The 13,989-nt window shown below is 44.3% G+C and overlaps 1 protein-coding gene and 1 long non-coding RNA gene across 4 annotated transcripts in view; both read right to left on the reverse strand.

Annotated features, from left to right (window-relative positions):
* Nucleotides 1–13,989, reverse strand: part of PARVB (parvin beta) — a 98,726-nt gene that overhangs the window by 68,410 nt on the left and 16,327 nt on the right. The window contains exon 1 of one of the 3 annotated variants that reach the window (XM_048825159.2): nt 9,639–9,742. The exons of the other annotated variants lie outside the window; for them this stretch is intronic. Coding sequence (XP_048681116.1) covers nt 9,639 — 1 coding nt within the window. The 5' untranslated portion in view covers nt 9,640–9,742. Of the gene's footprint in view, nt 1–9,638; nt 9,743–13,989 lie in introns of those variants that run through there. 3 annotated transcript variants of the gene reach the window in all.
* Nucleotides 1,110–3,608, reverse strand: LOC142069602 (uncharacterized). Its single transcript, XR_012665515.1, has 2 exons — nt 2,335–3,608; nt 1,110–1,673 (listed from the first exon to the last, which is right to left on the reverse strand). It is a non-coding gene; the product is annotated as an uncharacterized LOC142069602 (long non-coding RNA).

Genomic DNA, 13,989 nt, shown 5'->3' on the forward strand with positions numbered 1-13,989 from the left:
CACCTTATACTGGCAAAAAAGGGGTTGCCTTTTAACCAGTATAGCTTATACCAGCTCCTCAAATGGAATAAGCTCTATTGGCAAAAGCATTTTTTTTGGCAGTAAAACTGCATCTACACTACACTAGGATTTTTGTTGGCATAGCTAAGTGATTTTCCCCCCACACTCCTACCAGACTCAGCTATGCCGGTAAAACATTCTAGTATAGACCAGCCCTCAGCCAGAAGGGGAGAAAGCTAATTTGCTTCTTTCTTCTAAGGGCATGGCGACACTTGCAGGTGTAGAGCGCTGAGAGTTAAACCAGCCATCAGAGAGCGCAGTAGGGAAAGCACTGCCGTGTGTTCACACTGACAGCTGCAAGTGCACTGGCGTGGCCACCTTTGCGGCATTTGCAGCAGCATTGGGAGAGATGCATTATGGACAGCTGTCCCACAGAGCACCTCTTCCCATTCTGGCGCTGTGGCTTGTGGGAAGGGGGGGGGGACATTCTGGGTCCTGTCCCAAAGCCCCGTGATGCTTCGCTTCGCATCCCAGCAATCGCTGTGCTTCCATTCACATTTGGCGCCATCTTTCAATGGTTTTTGTACTGCGCGCTTTGTCTTCCCCCTTTCGGTCTGCCAGAATGGAGCCCAAAGTGCTGAGGAATATGCTGATAAGTCTCGCCAGCACGTCACGTTTGGCAGTTGAGTTACTCCTTAAGCTACAAACTGACAGTGAGGAGTCCGACGACGATGTCGACCCGCATAACGCATACAACAACAACATCCCCACGGTTATATCGCATGCTGCACCAACGTTTGTGAAGGGAAGGGTGAACGATTCACTCAGGCATGGACCTCAGAGGTTCAACACCTGGAGGCTGAATTTGAACAGCCAGAGAGCAGGGCTATTAGAGGGGCCCAGCGTGGGGCTGCAAGGATTAGGGATGCCTTGAGGGAGCAATTTGAGGCTGAAAGCCACCAGTAATGTTTGGTGCCTGCACGGGAGTGAAGTGCAGTGGTTCCAATGTTAGTAGGAATCTGTGTTTCCTATGTACGATACACTGACTTGCAGTGCTTGTTTCTTTCCTGGGCTAAGGTATCTTCTACTTTATGCAATAATAAAGAATGTTTTCAAAGCCAAAAAATCCATTTATTGAAAAGAAACACAACTGCTTGGGAAACAGAAAGGGTAAGGGGGTGGGGTGGGGAACGGTACAATCACAGATTTGCGTATCATACTGTTATCATTTTCCTGTTATCATACTCAGCCTTCCCATCTGGAGTGCTGTGCAATGAGTGCTGCACTTCTGGCTGGCTGAAATGCATGGTGATGGGGGTTGAGTGGGTTGGAGGTGACATGGAGGTACAAGGGAAAGAGTTTTGGGACAAGGGCTGCGGGGGGGGGGGGGGGGCGGAAGCGCTACACCTGCATTGCTACGAGCACCTGTATCGAGTCCACTTGGCACTCCATAATGCTTAGCAGACGCTCGGTGCTTTGGTGCCGGCGATCCGCATTCTGCTGGAGGACCCTCCTTTCTCTCTCCCGCCACTCCTGCAGTTTTTGATTTTCATTAAGGGACTGCTGCATTACTTCATGCAGCATGTCCTCTTTGCTTCTACGTGGCCCCTTTCGAATTCTTTAGAGTCTTTCGGCCGGTGATGACATGAACGGCTGAGATCTCAAGGTTGCATCTGTAAAGGCAAAATGCAACACTTAACAGAGGCAGCGTTGTTCACACCAGACAGATCAATGATTTGGCCGTACTTAAAGTAGACAAGCACAGTCTACACAATAGCAGAAATTGCCTGTCCCAAAGCAAGCGCACATAACCCACAAGAGCCCCAAAATGGTGAGTAAGCACAGGGGCCAGGGGGACTGATTGTTTCACGGCTGTACTGTCCTCTGGGTTTCTGTGCCTTGGGGAGAACTAACAGCTGCAGGGGCCCCCTATACTGAACTCTGTCCCCACATTTTCCACAGGAGTTCGTCCTGGAAGATATCTCGCTGCTGAGAGTGACCTAGGAAGCAAGGGAGGGTCTTGTACTACAATGCAGCTTTCACCCCAGCCCATATGCAGCTTGCCTGTGTGCAGCAATGGTCCCCCCACCGCTCATGGCACAGACATGTTAGCCTTACAGGACTAGGAGTACCGTAGCTCTCCCAAGGAACCTGCGCAAGCGCATTGCCCAGCTTCTGCATAAGACCTTTGAAGAGATCACTGAGGCCAATTACAGCAATGTGAGAGAGCACATCAACGCCCTATTCCGCATTTAGGCATGCATGCAGCCCTAACCCTCCTAGCCCCAAGAGCCCGCACTGAACAACTTCCTTCCCAAAATAAAAGCCGCTTACCAGGAACCTCCTCTGGTGTTTGTCCTTCCCCAAGCACCGGCCGCTGCAACTGGCTACCTTCCTCCTGGCTTGAAAACAGCTCTGGCTGCATGCATCTCTGGATGCTGGGCTGTCTCCTCTCCTCCGCAGCACCCTCACTCCCGCTTTCCTCCTCCTCCTCCTGCCTTGTTGAACTGGACTCTGAAGTGTCCATGGTACTCGGAGTGGAGGTGGAGTCGCCCCCAAGTATTGGGTCCAGCTCTTTGTAGAAACGGCAGGTCGCGGGGGCAGCACCGGAGCGGCTATTTGCCTCGTGGCTTTGTGGTAGGCATTCCGCAGCTCCTTCACTTTAACCCTGCACTGCAGTGCGTCCCGCTCATGGCCCCTTTCCATCATGTCCCTTGATATTTGCCCGAAGGTATCGTAATTCCTGCAGCTGGGACTGGACAGCTTCTCCCCCCCCAAACACTGATGGGACACTTTTGGAGGCCAATCAGAGCGCACTAACAGACCAGGGCATCCACACTGGTGCCGCGGCACTCCAGCTGGGGCGCATCAAGCGTTATGCTTCTCGTCGAGGTGGAGTACCAGGAGCACTCCAGATGCGGAGTCCGGGCACTCTACGTGCCTTGCCAGTGTGGACGCATTATGAGTTAGAGTGCCAGGGGCTGCTTTAATGCGCTGTAACTCACAACTGTAGTCATGCCCTGAGTCACAAGGATTGGTCTCACTCCTGATTCACATCTGGTCTGTAGTATTGTGAGGGACTCTGCTAAACAGTTATAGCCCCAGAGTCAAATTTTCAAAAGCCTGTGACTTAGAAGCCTAGGGCCTGGTCTAGAAAAGTTATACAAGTATAACTTTGCGGATTAGGTGTGAGAATTTTTATTGATATAATTATACTGACATAAGCCCTGGTACAGACTGGTATAATTGTGCCTTATACTGGGGGAGGTTGGTGCTCTAACTCTATTAGTTAATGTAGCAAAACTTTCTAGGAGACAAGCCCTAAGTCCTATTTGCAAACATGATTTAGAAGCCTACATTCCACTGACAGTCAATGGGACCTAGGTGCCTAAGAATTCTACCCTAAGTCTCATTGACAGTCAGTGGGGGTGTAGACTCCTAAATGCCTATCTCATTTTGAAAACAGGACATAGGCGCTTTTGAAAAATGTACTTCCATTTTTGCAATCAGATCCTTGTGGGCAGACCTACTGGGGTTCCTCATGGGCATGGGAACGAGGGTTGCCAACCCTACAGGATTGGCCTGGAGTCTCCTGGAATTGACATCGATCTCCCAGTGACTACTGAAAGCAATCCGGGAGATTTTAATAGGATATTTTAAGAAAATGGCATTACGTCATGGGGGGGGGGGGGGGGAAGAGGAGGAATCTCCTGCAATAGCTTCAGTCAGAGTTGGCAACACTAATGGGGTCCCATCTGTGTGGATCCAGTTGCAGGATCGGGGCTTATGCTTGTTCCAGTGTCTGGCCATTAGTTGGCCAAAACACAAACACACACACACTCTTCTTTGAGAAAAATCATTTTTGAAATATTGCCAACCCCCAAACATACTAAAATCATGATCTAGGCCCCACCCCAAAATAATGAGATTTTAATAAATCCAGAGTTCATTGCCTTCTCACTTCTGTGTCTTTTTGCTACACTCCAGTCATGTTTTCAGGCTCTTCTCTGCAATCAGAGAATAAAAAGGGTTTTTTGTAAAATAATGAAATAAATAATTAGTAAAAGAAATGAAAGCTGAGATTTTCCTGTAATCCCCTGAAGAATAATGTGAGTGGGGTAAGGTCATGAGGCTTGCAATAAATCACCTGAGCTGACAACAATGAGATAACTCAAATTGTTTAGCTCTAGGATCCCTATTCTAGCCCAATGCCCAGTAATATAGAGAGTTAGGTGCTCAGTACAACACAGCAAAAAAAAAGGAAATCAAAGGTAGCAGAAAAGCAACAGTGAGAAGTCTTCAACCCCAGTTATGTGTTTTAGGACTCACCGAGACCTACACCTGTTCCATTCTGAACTTATTACGGCTTTAAAGATCAGTGCCTTGAATTGGACTACACTCTCATGCTTTTGTCATGGGCATTCAGTCAGCAGCAACACCCTCCCCTCCTTTCTTTGGCATGTACTGTGCCTCTTCTCAGGCACCACGAGTCATGAGACAAGGAAAATTAAACACAGCCTGGGATTTGAAAAGGGAAATAGGAGACACATATATCAGCCTCCCATGATACACGTCCTGTGAGATTTCCATGGAAAGTGCAGAGGCGGTCGTTCAAAACCCGGGACATCATCCTTGTAAATCAAACAGTGGTTTACAGAATCCCCTTTACTTGTGCATTGCCTGAACAGAGCCCAATCCTCCCTCCCACAACTGACACGGACTTGTGCCTTACCTCTCCAGTAGTTCCACTGAAATCAGAGTGAGGTACAACTATCTCAATGCAAGTAAGAGTGGCAGAATTTAGCCCTTACATTTTAATCTCTTCACAGCAGGGACCTCACTACTATCATGCACTTACACTGGCACTACTGAAATAGTAAAAAACAATAAAGAATCATTAAGTGACCAGTGGGTTTGTCAAACACCATGGAAGCTGCCCCAAATCATCCAGGCAACAGAGCATTCTCTGGCCTATGGGATTCTCACCGTGGCACAGGACCATAAACCACCCCTCTCTCAATCCCAGTGACGGGGCCATGGCTAGGGTATCCATAGGCTCTAACAAGCCTCAGATGCCATAACAGGCCCTGGTGATCATTGACAGCCAACACTATTTAGTTGTGCTGACTGACCTGGCCTTATCTACTTAAACTAATATACTGCCTGGACTGTATAGCCACAATAGTAAGTTGCGCTGTTAAAGGCACTTTGGTTCCAAATATCCGGCTGCTTCGGTGCATGGGAATGCAGACAACTGCACAGAATGAAAGGGATCAGTAGCAAGAAAGTGAAAGCTCCAATGAGATTTTCAAGCATTTCTCAAGAGGCATGAAAGTGAATTTTAAACTCAGCTTGAACCCAGACAAAAAAAACAAACAAAAAAAGGAATTCCAATTAGGCAAATTCCACTACCCATAAAGGTAAGAACAATTTGATTTCAACATGAGGTACTTGCTTATCTGCTTCCTCAATAACGTCAGCATAATTAACACGGTGTTAGTGTTTTAGGATACAATGCAGGCCACCTTTAACTCACCACCATTAATGTTCTTGTTATAAAGGGCAATCACTAACTCTCAACTCTTAAAAAACAAAATAGAGTGATAACTAATTAATTTTAACTACAGTTATTTCTGACCCAAGGATTGAACCTCACCCAATAGAAAAGCAACAGCTGTCACAATGCTGATCATGGCACTTTGGACACACAGCACCTTCCACTTAGTTCATATGGTTGGTTAATTTCATCCTCTATTTCACTTGTTCAAAATTTCCACATTGTGCGTGTAAAAAAGTAACACTGACACTGACAGCTTTTAGGGAAAAAATTGGTCTTGTGGTTAAACCACAGGTCTGGAAACCTGGAGATCCTGTGGGGTCCTATGCCTGGCTACATCACATACAAATTAACTGAGCACATCACTTCACCTCTCTGCCTCAAAGAAGGTGCAAATGTGATGCCTATGTACACATGCTAACACCGTGTGGCTCATTGTCCCCCTCTAGTGGCCAAGGATACACAGAAATTGACAAGCCTACTACTGCATTACTGATGTGTTAATGTTTGCAAAATCTGATGAAATCTTTGGATAAAAAGTGAGAGAGCAGTGCAAAATATTCATCAGTTAGGGATGCAAAAGTAGCAACAATACTAGGCAGTTACTTCAATCAAAATGATAGGAACTGACCTGATCACATTCATAGGAAGGGAAAGTGTTAGGAATTACATCCAAAAACAGAAGTACTTTAATAAAAGGAAATGACTAGTAAGCCTGAATAGGCAGACAATACACACACTCACAGTAACCAGATAAGCCGACAGACTCACAGTGCCATTTAGACACAAGGAGGTCAGAAAGAAGGCAAATGCAAAACAACTGCTTTTGAGAAAGAGAGGTCTGATCACACTTCTTTTTTTAGCTCAGAGAAGTGGGTCACATTGGCTTCTATGGGCTTGTGTTAAATTGACAGTGACAGTCCCATCAGAGACTGGCGGGCAGTGAACAAAAGGTCTCCCTTATTTCCCCCTAAAAGGATTTTTTTAAAAAACAAACACTCACATCAGATAGAAGCCATACATTCTGGATCAGGATTGGCTGAAAATTTTCCATCAAAACAGTCTTTCAGTGGAAAATTATGTTTGACAAAACAAAATTTTCCACAAAAAGTGTCTGTTTTCCACGGAATATTTCAATTTTTCGCCAAAATCTTTTGGTTTTTGAGTTTTCAGCAAAAACAGAACATTTCCATGGAAAAATTTAAGAAAAATCTTTTTTTTTCTCCTATTGTTGTTGAAAACTGCCATAGGAAAAAAAAATAATTCAGACGAGCTGTATTCAGGGTGTAATGCTATAACATTCAGTACGACTGTAATGTGACAGAGCCCCAAAGGATACATCTACACGACAATAAACGACCTGTGGCTTACCCATGTCAGCTGACTCAGACTGCGGAGCTATACAGCTGCACCGTAGCCATTTGGGCTTGGGCTGGGACCACCCCAGAGCCCACTTATGATGGGAAATGGAAGAACCATGCACTGTTTGGGGCCTGCATATGTTTTTCCTTTGCAATGTAGTTATGCAGCTGTTTCTTTTCTATAGTTAAAATGCCCACTGACCCACTGTATCAAAGAAACAGGACTGCAGGACAGATGAATGAAGTCTCAAAATTGATTTTTGTGTTTAGCCCATAAACAAATATCTCCATACCCTTAAATAAAAGCATGTGTCCAACTCTATTCCCTGACAGAATCCGCTTTTAAGGATTCAGCAGTTATGAGTCCTTTTAAATATAACAAAAAGATATTAAACTTGTTACCTGAACTAAGCAGAATGGGATCAGGACAACTAAGAAGATATTGCTGAAATGAACATTGTTCTGGTCCTTATGTAGCTATGGGGCTTAATGAGGATCAGCATGTGGATAACAATTAGAGAAAGAAAATGTGTGCCTATTTAAATACAGGGGCTCAAATTCCATGTTACAGGCTCTACTCGGCCATTGATCACTATTTTTTTGTTTTGTTTTGTGTGTGTCAGCGGTCATTTCGACTATAGAAAAGAAACAGCCACTGACCTACATTGCAAAAGAAAAGCATACATAGGTCCCTAACAGTGAATGGTTCTTCCCTAACTCAAGAAGAGAGAGAAACAAGAGTCCCCCTCATTTAGATAAAGTCATCAGAGATCAACAATCCCAGCTCCTTCATTTATAATATATTTAACTCTCCCCATATATCATGGCAGTTTGCCTGCTTTGTTACTGTCACAATTAAGTCGCCTGCATGGCAGTTGATCTTTTTTGTTCTTCTGCACTTTGGAACAGAAAGTTATTCAACTCAAGCTTGACAAAGGAACAAGAGAACATGGGTCAGGAATGTCCTACTAACATCCTGTATTAATTGTTCTGTGACTGGGACCTTCCTCCTTTGTTTCCTGCTTCTTATCTCCACCTCTTCCCCAGTTTTGAATGCATGCCACCTAGAGAGGAGGTGATTACTTAAGGATAACTGATAACTTGCCATCTTCTCCACTAGCTTATTCACTGCTACCTAGTAAGTAGGGAACTCTCCCAAGCAAATGAAGGCCATCCATTTCTAGAATTTGAACATTTTAAAAGGAAAAAAATGTTTGTACAGCACCTAGCACAATGGGGTGAGGATCCATGAGTGGGACTCCTAGGCACTACCACAATACAAATAATAAAGCTTCTATCCTTCAAGACGTGAACTGAATGGACTCAATGAAGTATCTTCCTGAGCCTGCAAAAGGATTGCTTCAGTCCATGAGTTTGCACCCTTGCTCAGTTAAAGTTCTGCCATAAAAAGAAGGGATTTTCCACTCATTAAACAAGGATTTGTTGGTGGTGGAATGGAGGCGGTGGTTGGTCTTTGTTGTTTCCCACTGCCTCCTGCATGAATAACAGGAACCTTGTATTTAAGAGAGGGAGGTAGAGTCTGAAAGTTGCCTGTTAAAACATTAAGGAAAGAAAGAGTCTAATGTGCAGAGGAAAGCTATGTGGGGAGACCTACTGAAGTAAATGTCATCCTTTAGTATCCCTGCACTGGCCTTGGGCAACATCAATACCCCCTTTGGAGATACTTGTTCTTCACCCCACCTCCCCTACCCTCCAACCCCCAGCACCGCCCTGCTATATAGTTAATAAAGAAGTTTTTAAATTTCGTATAGCAAATGCTATATAAAGCATTGCATATTACTATGTAGTCCACACTACTACTTTGGACTTCTACACCAAAGAAAAGTTCAAAGAGATTTATCAGAATGAATTAATCTTCAGAGACATTATTGTATTATCTCCATTTTTAAAAATGTAATAGACACACAGAGTCTGAGGGCAAAGTTTGGGAACCCAAATCAGGCACCTAAATAAGGGGTTAGTTTTCAGATGTGCTGACACCCCCCAATTCCCATTGAGCAATGAGTGCTGAGCACCTCTAAAAATCAGGCCACTAACATGAGCACCCAAGTTTCTAAGTTTTGGACAAAGTGACTACTGAAGGACAAATCAGCCAGTTAACCAGCAGAGCCAGGAACGTACCTGAAGAGTCCCAACACAGTCCATTCATTTTAATCTCTGATCACACAGCATTGTCCCCTCTCCCCAAAAAACCAACAGAAATTACTTGCTAACTTCTGTACACTTTAAATCTGGCCCCAAATAAGGGCTCAATGCTGCAAACACTACCATTTGTCACCATTAGCGATTCCGACTGAAGTTAATGTGATTCCACCAGGTAGTAAACATTACAATGAATGATATTTGCAGAAACAGACTCGAGGATAGGGTGACCAGATGTCCCAATTTTATAGGGACAATCCCGATTTTGGGGTCTTTTACTTATATAGGCTCCGATTACCCCTCACCCCATGTCCCAATTTTCCAAATTTGCTGTCTGGTCACCCTACTCGAAGATAAACATTTCCACAGCCTTCTCAGTTGGATACGGATCATCAGGAGAAGTTTTACATGCTTCAGCTTATTGCTTTTCTTCTTCTCCTATTTGTTCTAAGTGTTATGCAGAATTTTATATTAAGCATACATATGTCTACACATTTGCACACGTCAAATGTTTTTTTCTGACTATGTCAAGAGAAATAAAAGGCAACAGGACTCACTGATGAAGGCAATGACAGCAGATAAACACCGGTAGTAGCAAGAAAATGGCACTCTCCAATCCAGCCTGCGATATGGAAGTCAAGAAAGAAGCCGTTTGCTATATATGAATTCGCATCTACAGCTATGACTCGCAATTTAAGGAAAGGAACTCTTTTTGGTGCAGAAAAGTGACTGCAGGAAAAGTACACTGAAGATAACAGATGCTGCAAACCACAAATATAAGTTCTCTCTGAACTGTTACTAACAGCTCTAGAAGCACAAACATCAACAAAAAAGAAAAGGGAGTCCTGCTGTGGGGTTTTGCTAAAAAAAACAAACAAACCTTGCAATTCAGATATTTAACTCAACAAATTTTATTGTTTTATAGTAAATACTGGGTCTGAATCCAGTACAATATAAATAGGGTCCAGCCTAGGGATGGGCAGACTATTTCACAAGGTTGGAAACCACACCCAGAAACTCAACCAAAACTTTCAAAGTGTTTAGCACCTCTTCCTGTCCCGAAGCAGCAAAACAGCAGCAGCCAGAGTCTACAACTCATAGCCATGCTGGCTAGTGCCTTCACTCTGTGAATACATTCAGTGATTTCAGCAGAGCTACTTGCATGGTAGGATATTACTCCACGTATGGTAGAATCTGACCTTTTAAGGAGTTTTTCTAATGGTTCCGGTTCTGCCATATTCAGGAAATTATTATTTGTATGGCAAGAGCCTCTAGGGGTTCCACCAAGATCAGGGCCCCATTATGCTGGCTGCTAGACAAACACAGAGTAAGAAACAGCTCATGCCCCCAAAGAGTTTACAATCCAAGTAGTCAAATCAGACAGACGCTGGGAGATAGAAAGTATTTGTATTCCCATTTTACAGATGGGACCTGAAGCACAGAGAGACTCAGTGACCTGCCTGAGATCACGTGGAAATTTTGTAGCAGAGCCCAAATTGGACTCAGGTCTTTGAGTCCTAATCCAGTCCAGCATTCCAACCACATGACTATTCTTGGAATTTCAGGAGAAAACTCAACCATGAGAAATATCAGCCCAAGTACCAACCAAAAGAGGCTCCGAGTTTTGTGAGGGATCCAAATGTTTGGATTATAGATTTGGGTGAGCATCCAAGCGTTCAAATATTTCACTGAACAGGAGGTGCAGAGTTTTGGAGATGAGGCTAGAAATTCCTCATGGTCTGTCAGTCTAGCCTGTTGCATTTCCTTTTTATTCTAAGGAAACACATCAGTGGCATCAGGCACCAGCCTACCTCATAGTTTGCATAAGGCAAGACATTATTTTGTGCCATGAGGTGCAGCAGCAGCAGTCTTGGCAGGCAGATGTTCAGTGGGCTTGGGCACTTTGAAGAGGAAGTGAGCCCTTCAAATCCAACCATTGGCCAATCTAAATTTCTTTTTAAAGCTACACAGCCTGACCCTGACTCAGGTTGGCGGGGAAAAGTGGGCAGAAGAGCTACCCAGTGAGATACACTCAAAGCCAGGAAAGAGAAGCGGCTTTGCTATTATTTCCTGTTTCTAATGTACTAGTGTGCAAGCACTCCAAACAGGAATCGCGGCCCCATTGCTCTAGGCACCGCAAAAAAATCCCACACAAAGGCAACCCCTGCTCCAGAAAGCTCACCCAGTAGAAGAACAGCCCCCTTGAACCACACTTGCATAGATCCAGCAGCCAAGAATCATCACATGGGGGTTGCTGTAGGTTAGAATGGGAATCTTTCCTTCTCCACATCCTGCTCAGGCCATTCAGAGGGCAGAAGCCTGATTCCTTGGGCTCTGTTCTCCAGTGAGAACTCCTCCTTCACTCCCAATGTCAATTTACAGTCATGTTACTACCCATGGTGTGACATGCCAAAATACCCAGCATCCTTGGAACAACAGTCTGCGTCGCTTGTGCAGACCTGTCCATTACAAAAGTGAAATTTCCCAATCAGGACAGATTCTTGTTATCTGTATTTTCACTTCCTTGAGAAAACTCTCCACTGTACCACGCTGCCTCCCCACAGCCGGATTTGCTCTCAAGCAAAATTCCCTAGTGCAATGAAACTCCTTTCACCGTGACCTAGGAAGTCCCATATTGTTTTCAGGCACTTCAGTGGGTATGTAAATTGCAATTCCGATTGGCTTCAATATGACAGGGCTCCAAGATGGGGTGTGAATAGGGTGACCAGACACCAAATGTGAAAAATCGGGATAGAGGGTGGGAAGTAATAAGAGCCTATATAAGAAAAAGACCCAAAAATCGGGACTGTCCCTATAAAATCGGGACATCTGGTCACCCTAGGTGTGAACAGCCTTACCAGTGAGTCAACAATGACATAGATCCCTAAGGGGTTGGACTCAGCATAGATTAAAGGTATAGTGCTAGCCACTCCTTCCCTGCCCAACATCCTGGTGAGGTAGCATCACTGTAGCAGATCTCTGGAGCATGAGCAGGAAGGGAGGCAAACGATGATCCCAACGAGATGGCATGTGAATGAAGACCAGTGGAGAGCGAATTAGGAGAGGCACATTAAGGGAAAGTCCACAATCAGATGCCTGGAAACCCTTCCAAAAGTCCACCGTCCCTGAAGAAAAGAAGATTCAATCCTCTGTGTGTGCCAGAGCTGTGTATCAGACCCATACCACTATGCAAGACAAAAACTACAGTATGCAAATGCCATTCTATTTTAAACTGAAAGAGACAACAATCTTTGCATCTATTTAATAATATGTCTTCAAACTCTTGCCAAGCAGGCTAAGTGGGAAGATGTGTTTTGAGGATCACACATTGTTTTTATTTAAAGATAATGAGAAACAGACAACATGCTCTATAAAGAGACTGTAATAGTTCCCCATCTCATCCAACTCCCACGTTTCACGACATCAGGAGTTTATTTCCCCACCCCAAAGAACTGGTGTACATCTCTCGCTTAGCTAATTAAAAGTTTTCACAGCCAACATATGGCAGCTACACTGAAAAATACATCCTTTCTTTTCAGTGTATATTTGTATTACAGTTCAATCATTTTAAATAAGAAATACTAAATGAGGAATTGGAAGTCATTAAAGCCAGAAGGGCTGGCCTGTTTTATGATCACTTGAAAATACATTTTATTGGGTGTTGAAAAGTGTTTTTATAATAATAAATAATAACAACAACATCAACAACAAGCAGCTCTTATAGAGATCTCCAGGTGTTTTACAGAAGAGGCAAGTATCATTATCCTCTTTTTAAAGTCTAAGAAACAGTCACTGAGAGATAATAGACTTGCTGAAGGTCACCAGAAATAAAACCATGTCCAGGGCCACATCACCTAGGCTACACTGCCTTCTCCTCTCTCCCTCCCCCTTACCCCACTCCTCCAATACATAAATAAATAAAAAATAAATATTCTGCCAACCGACTCCTTAAGGCAAGACTGAACTGGAATCATGTTGCACACCATGTTTTTCAATTAATTTACATGCAGCACAGAATCCATGACTTCTGGCTGCAGAAACACAGGTTTCTTCGTGGCTAAGATGGAGTCCCAGTGTTGTCTACATGGTGACTTATTGCACAGTAAGCCACTGTGTGACTGTGTAGTGCACCAACTTGCTGTGCAAACATTGTTACACCACAGTGAAAGCCCTAGCATACGGCTTAGCATACTACTTCAAAGTGCAGTATGTTAAACCACACTCTCACACTTTTGCTGTAGCAGTGGCCACACCGTGAGTTACTACACAGCAAGCTGGGGTAATGTAGATTCACAGTAAATCCTCCTGTAGACAAGACCCAAGTCAAGAAATACATACATGGGCAGGCTGGACACATTCCATCCAGTAAAGGTTAGTAGTGTGTGCAGACATGTGCCTGCACAAACACAAGCATTAGCCATCTCAGAGGTGATGACTAAAGAGAGTAACAAAAATAGCACATAAAGCAAGAGGTATTCCATATCTACCACACATGTGGCCAGGAAAACCCAACACAAATGCCATATTTTGCATATCATAGCATGTAACTCAATCTATTGCATCAACTGACCTAATACAGCCCCAGTGGGAATCAGTAACCTCCAGCAGTAACAACTAATGTATTTAACATATTTCAAAGACAAAATCCACTCAAAGTAACAACGCATCCCTCCCAACAGTCGCCATCTGTGACGAAGTGGGACTGTTCTTAATGTTTCCTCTGAATAGTGTGGGGGTGCCTCAGTTTCCCCTAGGCAGTTCTTAAGTATCTAGGGGGTGGGGTAAGGGTGTATGATCATTGCAGAGCCCTAGAGGGCAGGTGTGTGCAGGGGTCTGGACACAGAGAATGGCCAACACCCTGTTTCCTGGCAACTGATGGCCTGGGCCCTTCCCCCCTGCAAGGTGAGA

This window comes from Caretta caretta, chromosome 1, assembly GCF_965140235.1.
Source record: "Caretta caretta isolate rCarCar2 chromosome 1, rCarCar1.hap1, whole genome shotgun sequence".
Lineage (NCBI taxonomy): Eukaryota > Metazoa > Chordata > Testudines > Cheloniidae > Caretta > Caretta caretta.